The sequence below is a fragment of the Arctopsyche grandis genome, chromosome 8, assembly GCF_051622035.1.
Source record: "Arctopsyche grandis isolate Sample6627 chromosome 8, ASM5162203v2, whole genome shotgun sequence".
NCBI lineage: Eukaryota > Metazoa > Arthropoda > Insecta > Trichoptera > Hydropsychidae > Arctopsyche > Arctopsyche grandis.
Window position 1 is genome coordinate 26,922,571 of NC_135362.1, and position 18,200 is coordinate 26,940,770.

The 18,200-nt window shown below is 33.2% G+C and overlaps 1 protein-coding gene across 1 annotated transcript in view; it reads right to left on the minus strand.

Moving 5' to 3' along the window:
• Nucleotides 1–4,395: 4,395 nt before the first annotated feature.
• Nucleotides 4,396–18,200, minus strand: part of egr (TNF superfamily member 12 eiger) — a 65,398-nt gene continuing 51,593 nt past the window's right edge. Inside the window, exons 2-7 of the mRNA XM_077436873.1 lie at nt 14,316–14,586; nt 14,017–14,245; nt 11,564–11,747; nt 11,286–11,493; nt 7,413–7,564; nt 4,396–4,779 (exon numbers count right to left, since the gene is read on the minus strand). Coding sequence (XP_077292999.1) covers nt 4,510–4,779; nt 7,413–7,564; nt 11,286–11,493; nt 11,564–11,747; nt 14,017–14,245; nt 14,316–14,586 — 1,314 coding nt within the window. The 3' untranslated portion in view covers nt 4,396–4,509. The remainder of the gene's footprint in view (nt 4,780–7,412; nt 7,565–11,285; nt 11,494–11,563; nt 11,748–14,016; nt 14,246–14,315; nt 14,587–18,200) is intronic.

An 18,200-nucleotide genomic window follows, 5' to 3' on the forward strand; every position in this document is an offset into this window, starting at 1 on the left:
TAGAACGTTTGTCTTGTGTGAGTTTCCCTACATTAGCGCTCAAACTTGTGTCGAAAATGCTATCATACCGATATATATTTTTTTTTTTACAAGTTCGCCATAGTGACATTACAGATTAGCTCCAGGTCGTCACTATGGCTAATTTATTACAAGACACTGAAAACTCATAATTAACGAGACATCTAAATACATAATTATTACATACATAAACATGTAAATCGAAACAATGCCTGACATCTACGGTCAGATATTACAAACATCGTATAAATACGATTAATATCATTTTTTTCATGTAACAATACAATTTTTTACATTCGATAAACAACCACAGACACATCCATGGTGAGAAATCTGGCAAAACCTGGGATATAAATACAACTCAAGGTTTGCAACAGAAAATTGGGAAGGAAAAGCCAATTTTACAGGAGCTGTTTCAATGAAAATCAGAAAAATTGGCAAATTCTGATCTGAAGACAAACCAACGTCTGGCCAACAACGAGACTCTTAGTGGAAATCGAACCCGTGACATCAAGCACAAAATAATTCAATACTCACCACTAGACCACGCTGCTGGTTATACATATGTGTGCGTCATTGTCGAATTTTATTTTTTATATTCCTGAAATACATAGATAAAGTCATGGGTTGGCCACAATCGAATTTATTTCTCTTGTTTTCTTATGTAAGCCATTGTAGTGCATTAGGTTTTCCCTGTAATTCCACATTGGTCCAAAACTATAAATAAATAATATTAAATTTTATTCTAAAATTGCTATGAGCAGTATATATGGTGTATATGGATGAACTTGACATTTAAATTCGACAATACATATGTACGTTATTAATTTTAAATGTGTGTAATTTTCCAGACCTTGTAGATTATATTTAAATTTCTACCAATTGTTATTTCCATTTTAAACGTATGCGTATATATAATTCAGACATAATTACATTTTGGTAGAATACAATATCCGCCCGTATTATATATTACATATGTATATAATATAACCAGCGAAGAAGAGAATATCATCAGTTAGGTTTATGTTATGAAAATATTAAATTTCAGACGTTAAATCGGATGTTTAATTGCCATAATTAATTCAACGAACGAATATGTCACGGCTTTTGAATTGTACCTATTCATATGTACATACATATGTATTATATATATATATATAATCCTCATATAATATTCCCTTTGCCTCTGGTGTATCGATCGGTGGAGCACTCTCGGGTGTGTTTTCAACATCAAATAATGAAGAATATCTTCGATTTCCTCCAGCTTTTGTATCACATTACAATCTCTGGGGGGTAGATCTTACCATTTTTATTTTATCAAAAAGTCAACTCGCCTCTAGGCAAACGAAATAAAACAAAAATATTCAACTCAACAAAGTCTTCGCCAGCCTTCGCTGGGGATAAATCCCCTAAGGTAGGACAGGTATTAAAATCCGGTCCAAATCCTTCTCAACTTATTGTTCGCATTCTGTGCTCGGTCGCTTTTTCAAAGTTTTAAAGTAAAATCGGTTGTTAAACACGCCCGAAAGTTTTAGGTCGCCGGTTGAATGTGAAAGGAGTAATTTTCAGACGCGTTCAATCTTCTCAGTGTTAACAAGTTTTTTCGATACTTTCAAAAGACCTTTTGAAACTTGGTCTTGAAATTTAAACAATATGTTGATTTAGTCAAAAATATATTTTAAACCTTATTAAGAGGCATCGTCCGAAATGTAAATGCAAATAAGGTATGTACGGATATGAATCATATCAAAATATATGTATGAATCTATATTATTATGCAAATGTAAACCGAAAGCTTACAATATTTTAAAAAGCTTAGTTTAAACGCTATTTTGTGTGTGTATGTGCGATAACACTCGCCGTACTATAATAGTCGTTTCGATTCGAAATACATACATACACATTTATATACGTCACAGCTAAAACACTTCCAATAAAATGTACGAATATATGTAATAACGAAAGAAAGAAAAAACTTCTATATATATACTGTTTGCTACCAATGTTTCCTCTAGGCATCTCTATCTCTGAGCATTTGGCGCTATATATTGAAAATTTAGTTAATTAATTAATTTTTCTATTAATGTTTTATACTGTTTATATGTACATAGGTAGCTAGGTAGTTTTTACCATATATATTTTTTTAATATTAAACAATTAAATATAAATATTAAAATATATTTAAAAGATATTTGGAAAAACAATTATCGCGTGCGGATCAAACACAGGACCGACACATTTCTTTAAAAATTTTTTTATTTAAAAACCTTATATGCCAACACCCATGCGATAATATTTCATCGGGTACAACACTAGTATCTTACATATACAATATATAAAACCGAAACGGCCTCTGTAATTCGTTTCTGATTGGCTGTCGTCAAAGTCATTTCTGATTGGCTGTGGTCAAAGTCATTTCTGGTTGGCTGGATTGGTCAAAGACGTTTGTGATTGGTCGGTCGTTAAATAATATTAATTTTTTTCGATTAAAATAAATTTAATAAAATAACAAATGAAGATTTTTTTCATAGCTTGACGATCTTCTCACTACTAGACTGCATTTATAAATCAAGTTACACTTATTATATCTGTGCTAAAAGGGAAGAGATCATTAAAAGTGGAATCGAGCGAAGCCGGATAGCACCACTAATACTATAGATATATAAAATTCAATTTACTCATGAAAGTGGGGAACGTTGTATGCTTATGTACATAGGTATAACGAGAAAATACAAAAAGTGAAATGCATTGCTATGTATGTACATATGTAGGTATTATTAAAGTAGCTGGCGTAGTGGAGAGATTGAAATGGCAATTGACAAGAGAAGAGCTCGAACGACACCCAAGGGAGTGTAAAATAACGAAAAGGGACGAGTAGTTGAAACATGTGAAAATATACCTCCATATATATGTAGGTAAGTATTGCTCGAATACAATAATATAACTATGTTGGAGGGGCCTGCATCTATGTACATATCATGAAATAGGATGATGAAAGGTTGTATAAAAATATGTTTTGCAGATGCAAAATTTATTTCCATAGTTATTTCCTTTTTTGAAATAACTATGAACCTCAAATTGATTTTTCAATTACATACATATGTATGTATATACAATGTACATATATGTGGTATGAAATAATAGATTTGAAATTATATGTTTTTGAGTGAAATTAAATTGTTTTGAGCTTTTTAAACTTGATTTAATCCATCGTTTGTTCCTGTCACGTAAAACAGAATTGAAATTTATTTGACTCCCAATTAAATTTAATTAACTGGTTTTTGCCGAACGATTTCCTACCGCTATTTGTGCAAAAAAAAACACTGCTGAATTTATTTCGTATAAATTTGAAAATATCAAATATCATATTATTTTTTGAATAAACGAAACGCTTTGTGTATTATACAAAAGCTTTGTGTATTAAATTTCGGTGGCGCAATGTTTTTATGTTATTTATTTTAAAACGTAAAATATGTATACATATTAGAATAACAACATTTTGAAAAGTTTCTTCCACTACAGCTAAATCAAAATATATATGTATTATATCTATTGTCACGTTAAGATTAAATAATGTTTCTTTTTTAAAACTATTTGGTTAACTAACAAAGATTTCTTTATTATTATTAAAGCGTTACATTTATCTTATTGTTAGAATTTAATTATGGAACGAAGAATTAAATGAGATACGTAGAACTGTTTCACTTTAACTTTGCTTCACTGTTTGTCTTTGTTCTGCTGCTGTGCTGACTGCTACTTTCGGAGTCTCGATGTTAATGACTACCACTCTCGGAGTCGATGGTGATGACTACCACTCTCAGAGTCTTAATGGCGATAACTAACTTAAATTCTAACAGCAATGAGTTCATATACTCTTCTTTAATTAAAACAATGAAGTGTTGAAGACACGTGTCGTAGAATTTTGGTTATTAAGTGTTTAAGGTGTGCTATAAATCAACGGTGCTACTTATTAACTTAGGTGTGCCACAAATCAATGGTGCTACTTATTAAATTAGGTGTTCCACAAATCAATGGCGTGTCTTATCCCTACTGGTTAGTCGACTACATTAATAAGCGAGGTACATAACAGTATATACAATGTATGTAGATAAAAAAAAAGTGAAATGTATTTCATTATTTATTAAATTCTTTATATACATACAATTAAATAGTATATAATATATATATAGAAAAAACATTAAATACAAAAATATATTAAAAATATCATGGCTTACGCAATAATAAATACTACCTAATATTTTCTTCACACAAGTCTCCCATCAGATTCGTAATGTATGTATAATATATATATAAAATGGCACATATTCGTATTCACATATCACCAAACCACTACAGACATACACATTAATAATGACATAAAAATAATGTGAATACTTGAATTAAAATAAATAAAACTGTCAACAACTGATTATATTATATTTACAGGACATTGGATTTTTTTACATAAAAGCCCTATATTTATTGAATTTATCATTTGTTTCTGGCGTCGGCCAATTTTATCAGTCCGAAGAAACTTTTGCCAGATTCCATGATGCTGTACCTCATGCTGCCTAAATTCTTGATGGATATATTATCTCCAGCGTCCAACATGAAAGCACCTGCTGTATAACAAGTATTGGATTTTTCGATTCTGTTCAACGAATGTGTCATGGTTGTGCACTGCAGTAGGACCTCATCTATGAAGCCGTTGTTTTTGTACACCCTGTAGCCGTTTGTGTCGTGCTCGTCGTGGAAGTAAATCTGGAAAAGATACATTTTTGGTCATTTTCTAGAGATTACAACAATTAAATAGGTCTATACTTTTAAACGAGCTGTATTTTTGTATAATTAATATTAAAAACTAGTCTAATGATTTGATAGAAATTACTATGAATGCTCTTTTCTCGTTTAACCTTGTGAATGCTGACCAACGCCGATCGGCGATACACTGATGCGTTTTTTTTTTTGAGTATGTAAAAAATAAACAAGAATATTACTCGCTTAACCTTTCCAGGTAGCATAATCCTAGTTGGAAATGTTGGCGAAATTTTCAGCGTGGCGAGCTTTTAACCGAAAAGACATCACTCTAAAGGTAAGCCACTTCATCACCACACGCTTTTGGAGACAACTCTAAGTATTCAAAGTATTCAAAAACCTACGAAAAATATACATATACATATATATGTAGGATTTTGAATGTTTGCAGGTAGGTATTGAAAGACCAAATCTTACAGTAGCTCGTTTAATATGTGTCTTCATCCGTCTAGCTCGACAGGGCCTGTACTCCCTACACAGCCATACCAAATTCAAAATACATACATATATCATTCATACCGATCCACCACGTGGTGATTTCGAGCCCACGCTTAAGCGCCCGCCGGTGGTCGCACGGTGAGGTGGTTATTAAAAATCGCTTGGAATCGGTTTAAATTGTAAATAAAGAAAGTTTTTATTTATGTTTGCGATGAATTTGGTATACCTGTAAGGTCGCTATGAGCCGATAGGATAATAATATAATATTAGTTAATAAAATTTAGGGCAATAAAATAGATTTTATGTTGAACTTGTGTACGTAAAACGAAATCTGATTCCGTCTATCTCGATTTAATTGCGTAGATTCGTTCGAATGGTTTATTTTTAAGGAACTGTGGCATTTGCTATTATATATTTATATTATTCCAAATCAAAAGATTGACGCACAAAAAAGTTCGGTTCGTATACAAGTATGCTAAAACATTTTCGAGAACGGAATATTAACTTTTTTTGCGATATTAAATTATTCTTATAAAATTAAATATTGTTTATCGTTTTTATTGTACAACTGCAATTATATATTTATATATGATTAGAACACATTGATGAATTTATGAATGATAAGTGTACTTTTTAGTTAAATAATTGACATTCAATTAAATATGATAATAAAATAATACAAGTAAATATAATATTGGGCTATAAAACACATTTTTTTGTTGAACTTGTGTACGGAAAATGAATTCTGATTAAATATATCGCAATTTTATTGCGTAGTTTCGTTAGAATGGTTTATTCTTTTAAGGAACTGAGGCATTTGCTATGTATATTTATATTATCCCAAATCAAAAGATTGACGAACAAAAAAGTTTGGTTCGTATACAAGTATGCTAAAACATTTCCGAGAATTGAATGTAAATTTTTTATATAATTAAATGTAAATTATTCTAATATAATTAAAAATATTGTTTATCGTTTTTATTGTAAAACTGTATTCATATATGTATATATGATTAGAATATATTCATGGAATAAGTGTACTTTATAATTAAATAATTGACATGTCAGGTAGTAAAGAAGAAATAAAGAGACGTATGAAATTAGGATGGAGTGGATTTTGATGAATGAATGTTTTTGAATCAAAAATTCCATTTTGCCTGAAGAAAAAGATCTTCGATCAATGTGTTTTGCCAGTAATGACGCATGAATGTGAAACTTGGACATTGAACGCCAATATACTACACAAAGTCTAACGCACTCAAAGAAGTATGGAACGCTGTATGATCGACATAACGAGGAAAGACAGGACGCGGAATAAGTGGGTAATAATTATGACAAGGGTAGAGGACATAGCGCATAGAGTAAATAGATTGAAATAGCAATGGGCGGGCCACGTCTTTAGTAGAATGGACAAAAGGTGGAAAAAATAAGTGCTAAAATGGTACTCGAGAGAATACAAAAGGGTAAAAGGAAGACCGCAGGGAAGATGGGTAGATGAAATTAGGAAAAATGTATGGAGTGGGATAGATGAGAGTTGCGTAAAACAAAGACGAGTGGAAGCTTGTTGAAAGAGGCTTTCATCCAACAGTGGATGGCGAATGACTGTAGATGATGATGATGATGTAGTGTACTTTATTAGCATTCGAAAAACAATAATGTATTAACACAAGCTGTTGAAAAAAAAATTTGATTGTGCCATAAAACTTTGACGACAACACAATTAATATTAATATGTTTCCTTCTGCATGATTGAATATATTTATGATAATAAATATTTTCGAAAATGATATATTATATATGAAAAGAAAATACCAATCGACGTTATTTCGTATCATAGCTGAAAATAAAATGCCCTTGGGCAACCAACGTACATGAAGTATGTACATGCTTTTCCTTCGCGAACATATTATTTTATTATTAAAAAGCAAATGCCGTTCCCGAATGATTTGGAAAAAAGTTCGAGCGTACAAAGAAGAAATGATATTTACATATTTTATTATAATTTCAAGTGGGCCGGAATGAAATTCCGAAGTGTGCTCTCGCACTCACACTTTCAGTTTACATTTTTATTTATTATTTCAGAATGTGATTACAGCTGAGGAATCCCGATGAGAATTCAATATGTGCAAGGAGACGAATACCTGAACGTATATGAAGTAAATGCCAGACTCGGGCACGGCAACTGCTCCATCTCGAAGTGGAAATTGAACGTCCAAACCCATAGGAGAGAGCCAAGTCGATGGAGACCAGGCCGTGTATGGTACGTCGTGAGGATGCCTCAAACGTCCATTTCCTTAAACATAAATTAATCAACAGTTCAAAATGCGTTAAAAAAACATGTTACTAGAAGGTACAGGTAGAAGCTGTAAATAATACAGTAAAAAAGCAATATGTATATATATCTCAGTTGATGGTGCGATCTTGAAAAGCCCCGTTTAAAGATGTAAAACTTGCATACTACTTATAGAGATTATATGTATAGCTTTGGGAAGGGAAATAAATTTGATAGGAATAGTCCTATGGCATTCCAAAATCTTATAAACGTCATTGAAATGTGATTAATGTTATCTAAATAAAAATATATATCAAAATCGGTGCTACTTAGTATGTGGTCTACCTTTGAATTGCAGTCGACTATTTTTTTTATTTATTTGTATCGTAGCAACTAAATGTTTATTACAATTTTTGTTTTTTCCTGCCGCCCCATAATGTTGTCGAAACATTTCTATCAAAATATCCTCAGCAAGATATATATCTCTTAACCAAATCTTAAATGAATAGGGCCAACCTTAACTTAACCTAACCTATCCTGCCCCTTTAATAAATAGGTGTTAGCTGCTAAGATATGTTTTTTTTGTGAAAATATTGATGAAATAAAAAATAAAAAAAAGATATCTTAGCAGCCAAGACCTATTTATTAAAGAGCCAGGATAGGTTAGGTTAAGTTAAGGTTGGCCCTATTAATTTAAGATTAGGTTGTTAGGGTCGGTATTATTCAGTCTCAGTGTCACACGCGAGAACTGAGACAGTGAGACCGCATATTAAAGTAAAAACGTGAAGGTAGATCACATACTAAAGTAGATATGTGAAGGTAGACCGCATAGTAAAGTAGCACCTAAAAATTAATGTTTGTTTGTTTGTCTGCCACGTATTCGTTCCCATACTATTCAACCGATTGCGATGAAACTTACAGGAGTTATTGCGTGTATGCCAGCGATGGTTTCAATAAAAAAAAAATCACTCAAAAACGGGAATGAGTGGCATTACAACGTAATAATTTCAAATGTGTTCGCATCGCCACCTGGGTTGTTAGGGTAAATAAATAAAGAATTGAATAATTTAAAATGTCTTCGCTGCCTGCGTTTTTCCGACAAATTATCATTACTGTAATTTAATTTGATTATTTAGTATTAATTTGAAACTGAAGCATTCACTTATCGAAACACATCGAGAAACGGGAACGGGAATTGCTTGCGTTATTGTAGCATTGCAACACATGCCGGGTTCAGCTATAAATTTCCATATAAAAATTATCGCCGGTTTGTATAAAAAATGCTGCAAAAATTTCTCCATATATGTCTCTGTGGATGATGATCGTATAAATTAATATTGTATAATGCTTGTATTGGTCGTATTGTATAAAATGCTTGCAATGGTACTTTGCAATATTTGACCATAGAAGTCATGTATCATCTAATAAATAATTTCGAAAGACACTTTGTAAATATGTAATGTTTGGGTGGGAGCATCGATATCGTTGAATATTATTTTTTTTCGATTCAAATGAATTTAATAAAAAAACAAATGAATGTTTATTATTAGATGAGCCATGTTTTAGCTGTTTATATTACAAATACCGAGCGAAGCCGGGTAAAATATATAATACTTATTTATTTACAATATAATTTGGTTTTTCTTGATCTGCATAGTTGACATAATTGATTGAATAAAATAAATAAAATAAATAATATTATGTTTAATGATGTATTTATGTACAAAAGTTTGATTATCGTTGTTGCCTTGGGCAACCTGTAGTAGCAAACATGGTTGGGGTTAATATATGTACATATAATTTAATGGATAAATAAATAAAGAAATAAATATATTTTTTGATGTTTTGAAAACATATTGAAATACTGTATGTTTCTGTTTTTAATAATTAATATAATATGTGAAATTAAAAATATATATAATACAAACAAGATACAATTGTGCATATGTACGAGTACCTACATAAATATACATATAATGAATTATAAAACAGAACAGAACAGAGTATTATGCTCGTCTCAATAACGTTTTAAAATCTATTAATGTAGCAAACAGTGTAATTGTAATTGAATTTGACGTGAAAAGCTTTCAACTCCTCTTAATGGAATTGCATTACATTTTGTATTACAAACACGCTGATGACGTAATTAGCGCCCCCACAGATCGACAATACTGTGAGGGAATGGGCGTTTTAAATCCAATATATGCATAATATAATACACAAATATATATGTATTATATATTTAGAGCCGTCTTTTCGAATCGAAATCAACAAAACTTCGTACAGTTTTATGCCTTTCTAAGTGGATGAAAAACCGAATGGCGAATAGGTAATGAGAGAAAGAGAGAGAAGTAAAACGAATTTCTTCAGAAGCTATTCAACTGAAAGAACGTGGGCGTCTTGAGGATTGTTTGAAGTCTATTCTAATATTCAGTGCTTGTCAAAGCGATGTCCATATTTAATTTGTTGATAAGCACTGTGTATCATCGTGACGTGTCGAGGAAAAGCCACTCTTCGAATGGTTTCTAAAAATACCACAGCAGTCATCGGTTCATTGTTAATTCATAAACGATGTATTCTTCAATTGAATCGATTACTATACATGTACATACATAGTGGTTGACTTTGAATGGATTTTGCCAGGATTTAAAAAATAATTTGAGGATCAGATAAGACCAAAATAGCTTTCAATTAAATTGGGACTCTTTATTTCTGGACCATTGAAATTTCCCTATGTTAAGGCATTTAGAAGTGAGGCCATCGCGATGACCTCAGAATCAAAGTTCGATTGCGCCTCTAAAAGGAGTCATAGTTTTCTTTAAAAGGCGTCATATTGAAGATGACTTGTAATGCAAGTCCTCGAATTAAAAATCCTAAACCCTTTGCCCACGGATGACCGCTATAGACGCCATGCGTAAAATCCTAGTAGCGAGAATGGCGTGACTTACTGTGTAAAGAAAATCCTTCCGGTGTGATTCAATTTTTAAAAAAATACTTCATGTATCAATTGCCATATTTGATCACTCATGTCAATTGAAAATGATCAATTGAAATCTTACAACATATATTTACGGTCGGAAAATCGATTTACGAATTACGAAAGTTACTGCGGGGAAAGGGTTGAGAGACTAAGAGCTAAGTAAGAACAGAAACATGGTGAAGCTTTGCATCAAATGGTTAGAGATAGTAAAAAAGGACGTAGAACCGTATTCGCCGCTATGTGGGAACACGCATGTACATTTTATGCCTTGCAGGGTGAAAACACACAGAGAGGCACGTGGCACGTGCTTTTTTTAAGATAGCTTTTGCAAAAAAACGCTAACACGCATAATCTATCCTGAGGCAACCAGTCCAAAAATCACCCCATGTAGTGTTCTGGTTATATTTTATCGTTGTATTGACATAGGTTTAACAGTAATCGATAAAAGTGATTGCAATATTTGAAGAAATGTAGAAGAAACTTGTCTAAAAAAATGAACATTGAACTGAAGGAACACACTTGAAGCCACGAGGACTAAAAAAGCACGTGCCGCGTGCCTCTCTGTGTGTGTTCGCCCTAAATGTGTGAAATTAAGTTGTTGCATTTCCTGTTTAATATTTAGTGTCGTGTATCATTGCTTTCAAGATCTATCTATGTAAGTGTAAGCTTGTCTTTAATTTCTATATAATTTAAACTTGGTAGACTTTTAGAGCAGTGGTAGATTTATGAGTTTAATTTGAGAAAGTTTAAAAGTGCTCTCACCGTCGTAATGTTCGTGCTCTCCCACTCTGTAATTGCTGGTGTCTCCGTTGAAGTGGGCAACAAGCATCCCTTTGGGGTGTACCACGTCCGTGGATTCTCCGAAGGTCTCCACATCCTCGGATATACCCATGTTTCGTCTGACGCCTGCCGGTCGGTGTTTTCTCCTCTTCCTCAGCCTCGTCGCTCCCATTTCCCCCTGCTCGCGAGCCTAACGAGGAAAAATCGAGTCAATTCATGAAACTTTTGCTTTAATAAATGTTCAAGAGAAAAATGTGTACCGGAAAAGCGCCTTCGTGATCCGTCCTGGGACCGCTCCTCAACATTGGTCTCCTGACCCTAATCACTTTTCTGAAAGCTTTGGACTTGTCTTCGTTAGTGACCATGACTCTCGAGGGACGTGTGAATACGGGTCCTGGGGATGCCGTCGACGATACCATCTCCTCGTACTTTTTGAAGTTTTTCCTGAAAGCGAATGTTGTCTTGAATATATATTGTGTCATTTTCAAGTACAATAAAAGAAAATGAGATATATTAGATTATGAAAAAAAAACTGTACTGAATGTTTATATTATACATATTATATTTACGCCTATATTATGCAATTTTTATAACTTTTAATAACAATACGTATCCATCGTACATATTTATAATTTAAAATTAAAATTATTACATACATATACATATTGTGACATATATACATACTACTTCATACATATGTATATATGACACAGTGAAACTATATTTTTACTGACGTTTCAGTGAAATAATAACCAGTTACATTTTTAGGGTTGGTTTTATTCATTTAAAATTAGATTGTTAGGGTTGGTATTATTTAAGGGTTAGTATAGGTTAGGTTAACCTTCCAGCGGGCGCGCTGTCGTAAAATTTACGACAAATGCGCTTTATCGCATCTCTTACTTTTACCACTTAGTGATAAGCATCGAGCTTCGAGCTATTCGAAGGTCAGTGTTTCCCGAAACTGCAGGCGAATCGGTTGTGCTTAGATGTTTTTGTTAGTCATCGATATTTGGGAATTTCCGTTGAGCGTTCCGTTGAGTCCTTTACATGCAAGAAGCATTCTGTAGTTGAGGTGGTTTGTAATAATTGTAAGGATGAAAATATGAAAATATGACTAATAGGTAATATTGATTCCGATTAATAATTCTGACTAATGATCGAATAAGTCGATAAAATATTTTGTTTTGAAATGTCAGCAGAGTGTTTTTTGGTTTTTTGTTTAGAAAGTAAAATATATATTTTTTAAAGTATTGTCATTTATCATTTTTCATAACCTTACAACATTTCCTTAATACTTACATAAATAAATCACCATTTAGACAAATAAAACACCATTTATATGGAGAAAACTTGATGACGTAAAATTTACGACAAGCGCCCGCTCAAAGGAAATAGCTCTGTGCACCCGCTGGAAGGTTAAGTAAGAGTTGGCCCATTTGAGATTCATTTGAGATTGGGTTTTTAGGGTTAAATTTATAGATACTATTACTATTAGGGTTTCTGATTTCCCGGGATTTTTAAATTCCCTGTACACGGGACGGAGCGTAGGATCATTCCCTAGACATATGTATGTACATATGATTTATTTTATTTTCAATTAAATTAATTTTTATTTATATAACATTTATTTATGAATTATTAACTAACTGTAAAAATATAACGATTAAAGTAAATTCATTTGTAATGCTTAATAATATTAAAATATTAAATAAAAACCCGAAAGCCTATGTTTTAAAAAATATTTCCAGGAATACAAAAAGCTCTTTCAGTTTCAGTCGAAGCTGGTTTTATAGTTAAAAAGGTCTAAAAAAAATTTATATATAAATTATCTCCTATTTTTTTAATTTTATCCTGTCTGCATGTACATATATTTTTATTATTTTTTTTAATTAGAGACTATTTTTATTACGTTATTTTGTATATACTAATTAAACAAATATTTCGTATATTCATCGACAGACACAATTGTCTCATCTTAATCAGAACCTAGGAGAGTTTCTTCCATTGTGGAAACGTCAATACAATAAAGGATACACTCGCTTCATAGTCTACATAATTTCATCGTAAAATATAAGTATATACGCCTTTATGATAACAATAAATTAACGCTGTGGTTGAAATTTTATTCCGGGAATTCGAGATAAGAATTCCTGGGACACGGGGCATCAAAAAATTCCGTGAATTCCCGTTAGTTTATCTCCGGGGTAAGAAATTAAGTTAAAAATTCAAATTCAAAAAGTTAAAGAAATCATTTAAGTAATTTAGCATGACGTTTTCACGATCAGTGCTTGTCGACCAATGGGTGACCAGCACCCATCTTCCAATCAGCGGTCGGGACAATAGCCTATGTGCGAGCAGCGCCCAACATACAATGATGTTTCGGCTAACAGACGAGCGCGACTAATCGACCAATAGCGCTCTCTATGTTGAGTATAAAAGGATGGCGGATTGTTCCATTTATTGATTCCAATCTGGCTATTCGAGATGTGAAGAATAAACTTCTACTATTTATGTATACCGTTCACTATGTTTATCCCTCCGAGCTGGATACTTCTTTTCCCGTCTACGCATAACAGTATTGAATATTTTATGCATGTGACAATATTTCAGCTTAAAAATTTACGAGTCATTGCTTGTAATTAATTTTCCACAATAGTCCCACAGGACAATGCAAATTTGGGTATGGCGCGCGGCATTTGAATTGATTATATACCTTTTAGGGTGCTCGTCTCGTTGGGTCCTTTGATCGTGCTCCCATCCCGTGAACAATTCCTTATTGTTTTGCTCGCTTCTCAGGATTTGCAAAACGTGGTCCATTTCCGACGAGGACGAGGCCGAGGGTGAGTCCCGGGTTAAATTTTTCGCACGAGACGCCATATAAGACTCCTCCAGGATTGGAACACCATCGGCCGTTTCAGCTACAATATCTCGTCTGGAACGATCTGAAACAAACCATACATTGAATAGATGACTGATCAATGTGCAGTAGTTCAATCGTACAAATATACTCACTTTTTACTTCCGATTCGTCTTCCAAATCCTCCATGAAGATCCTCATGACCTTTTTCATTGGAGGGACTTCTTCGTCGTAGTCGGGTCGACTTTTGCTTTCTAAATGAGCTTCCATGACTTCTCCGAGGAAGTCACTATCATCCTCACTCAAGGAGTCGTCGTACTCTCTGAGGCCATCGTAAGGATCATCTTCCTCTTCGTAGAAGTTGTCCTCGTTGTCGCTATAGAATCCGGAAGGACTCGGGTATACGGTGTTCTCTTCGGCTTTCACCTGAAACAAATCATACTATCAGATGTGGTCAAACTATGGCACGAAAGCCGCATGCGGTGCTTCATCCATAATAACTAGCCTTTGTTTCATTCAAAATATAAATTGTTATAATATTTACAATTTAATATAAAATAATATATAAAAAAACTTGATGAATGTATGTTTTTTAGCATTAGAAAAGTATGGAGATTTTATTTATACTTGAACAGCCGGGCGAGCGTTTGGGGATGGAATGAAAGGACAGCGTGAGGGGGTGTGCAGGAGGGCGATGCTTAATACACTAAATAATAGTAATGAGCAGAGTATTTAGTGTACATACAGATACATATAATATATGCTTATTGACCGCAGGGGCTGTGCATATTGAAACCACTAACGACAATAGCCTCGGGTGTGGTTCATATATCAATTCCTTTCCAAAGCCATCCGTTGAAATATCAATGGGCGAATCATTTTTTTGAAATAAAATGTGATTCTTAATTTATTTCAAACTGGCAAACGGAACCAGATACGTTTGGGTAGGTTGGGTAATCTTTATTTTTGAATTTTTTTATGGAAAAAGTTTAAAATTGCTTAAATAACAAAAAAAAAACAAAATATACTTTCTGCTTTATATGCATATTGTAATATGATATTTTATTTTTATTTTTATACATACATATATACGTATAAGAATATATGTATATATGTATATCAAAAAGGCATAACAGGTAAGCCCCAATGCGTCTTCCTGGCTAATTATAAACATCAATAAACAATTAATAGAGCAATTTGACAGAGAATCATAGAGACATCTATGAATAAATTTGACAAACATTTTTGCATTTTTATAAGTCAGAAAATCCGAGATGCTGAAAACTCCAATTTTGCGAGAAATAGGACAAGGTTGGCAATTTGTTGGAACCGTATGAATGAAATCAGAAAAATTGACAAATTCTGATAGGAAATGATCGACATGGAGTGACATATCTAAAATCTCGCTAACAGCACCGGTCCAGGGATTGAACCCGTGACTACTCAGTTGCTACTGTGTTACTATGTTACTGGTTATATATCTATTAGTTAAAATCATATCTCAAAAAAATGCTTTGTAGACTGTAATTTTATTCTGAAAGCAGTTTTCGAAGCATGCATGTATGTACATATGTAGGACTATTTATTTCTGGATGCGCCGAAACGAACTGTCGATTTTTTGGGGGCGTTAGATAGCATACCAACTTAAACATGCATTCGAATGAAGCATGCCAACTTTGGGCGAAAACACAATGCGAAAAAAACGCAGCACCCCTAGCTCATATTCGTGGTACACAGCCCAAAAATCACCCATGGAGTGTTTTCGGTGATATTTTATCCTTGTATGTATGTATCCTTGCTCGAAAGTGATCGATAACGGTGAATCCCGTATTTGAAGAAATGTAGGAGAAACTTGTCGGTTGCATATGGATATGCAAACACGTGCGACCTTTCAAGCATATTCATTCTGCACGTGCACAACGGGAAGCCAAGGACAGATGTGAGATGACGTCCCATATCCAGGGCCGTCGAGAGGAATCCCGGGAACTGAGCAAAAATAATTCCGGCCTTATTACAAACAAATAAAACGATCTTCTAGATATGTATATTTTTAATATGCGAAAAATCTATCAAAACTATTAGAAAAACTAGTGTTGTACCCGATGACATATCATCGCATGGGTGTTGGCATATTAAGTTATTTAATATATAAAAAATTAAAAGAAATTTTTTATTTCACGCGGTGGAATTTTTTTCAAATACATTTTAAATATATTTAATTGTTTAATACGAAAAAAAGGTAAAAACTACCTACCTACCTATGTACATTAGTAGTGATCAATATACATACATATATAGAACTTTTTTCTTTTGTTATTATATCTTCGTATTTTTGATTTTTAAATGCTTTTTATTATTACGAAATTATGTTCACAATACATGTTATATCTATTTAAATAGCTACTGATCTACTGATAATTTTCTATTTCGCAATTTAATTTAATTTGATTAGTAATCATAGTATTATATTATTCTAATGTTAATCTACAGCATAATAGGAAAAAGAGCTCAAAAACCTATTTACAATCCTATTTACAATCGTATACGTTTTGGCTGTGACTTACATATGTAAATATGTCGAATCGAAACGACTATTATAGTACGGTGAGCGTTATCTTAGACAGACAGACACACATAAACACGCGCAAACACACACACACACACACACACACACACAAACACACAAACAGAATAACGATATTGTATATGTATATGTTGAATTATTTATGTATATGTTGAATGCTATTTTTGCTAAAATAGTTGAACAAGATGGGTTTGCTACAAATGGTTGCAAACCACGTGGTTGCATGCTCATTTCGATTGAATTTTGACTGTTTGAATTTCAGCTTGTACGAAAGAGGGGATAACCATGGGGTTGCGCAGATGACATTTTGATGTACATTGATGATTGGCAATTCTAAAAATTGAGTTGGATCTTTCTGGCAAGTTTAAAATGGCAAAAGCCGAGACAAAAGTATGAAATGAGCATGCAGCAAAATGGTTTGCAACCATTTGTAGCGGAGCGTAAATAAATACATACATGTATTTTTATGTAGATCAATATCGGTCAGTCGGACGTCCCGAAACGGGGCCCCTATAGTAGTCCAGGCCCTGGAACTCTACCCCAGCATTACCCCCCCCCCCTCTCGTCAGTCCTACCCATACCACTCAGTGTGTTTTCGCCCTTAATCATTCTAGGTTTGAAAACTAAAATTTACATGTATGTAAGTACATATGAATATATGAATTTGTATCATAAATTTAATTGCAGACCGCCAACTTTGACTTGGAGTGCCTACTTGCGGCTCTTTATTAATACTTTAGCAACGTTGTGAATTTTACATAAATTTTGTATTTGTAAATGTTGCGGCTATGACGACGACTTAGACTTTCGGAAGTTTATAACGAACAATAACCGCGGAACGAAATATTGCTCCCATGTTTCGAATTTACTGTTAGTTATTAGCGATGTATATAATGTTTAACAAGTTAACTTTGCCTAGGAGTTTCTGAACAAATTACACGTACGCATACGCACATACATATGTATATTCTTCATCTCGGAATGTTTTACATATTCTATTTCAAGAACCGTCTCGTCACTTATCTTATCGACAAATATTGACTTGTGTCATAAAAACGATACCAGGGATTCACTTAGGCCGACTTCCGTTATAATACGTATACAACTACATATACGTATGTATACGATTTAGTGACATATAAATTTAAATATCCTCAAATAAAGACAATGTTATATAACTACTAGTGGCCCGTGTGCACATAATTGTGTACTCGGTAAAATATCGCAATTCGAATCAACGGAATTAATATTTTATTAATAACTAGCCGAACCCGGCATGCGTTGCAATTCCAGAATAAGGCATGGAATTCCTATACCCGTTCCCGTTTCCATTCCCGTTTCAAGTGATGGTTGGAGCTCAAAAATGTCTCTTCAACGCCGTGTCGTCATAAACCAACTTGTAACTTGGTTACCAACGAACACATTTCCTTGACTACACAATGGCGCTTCAAACTTT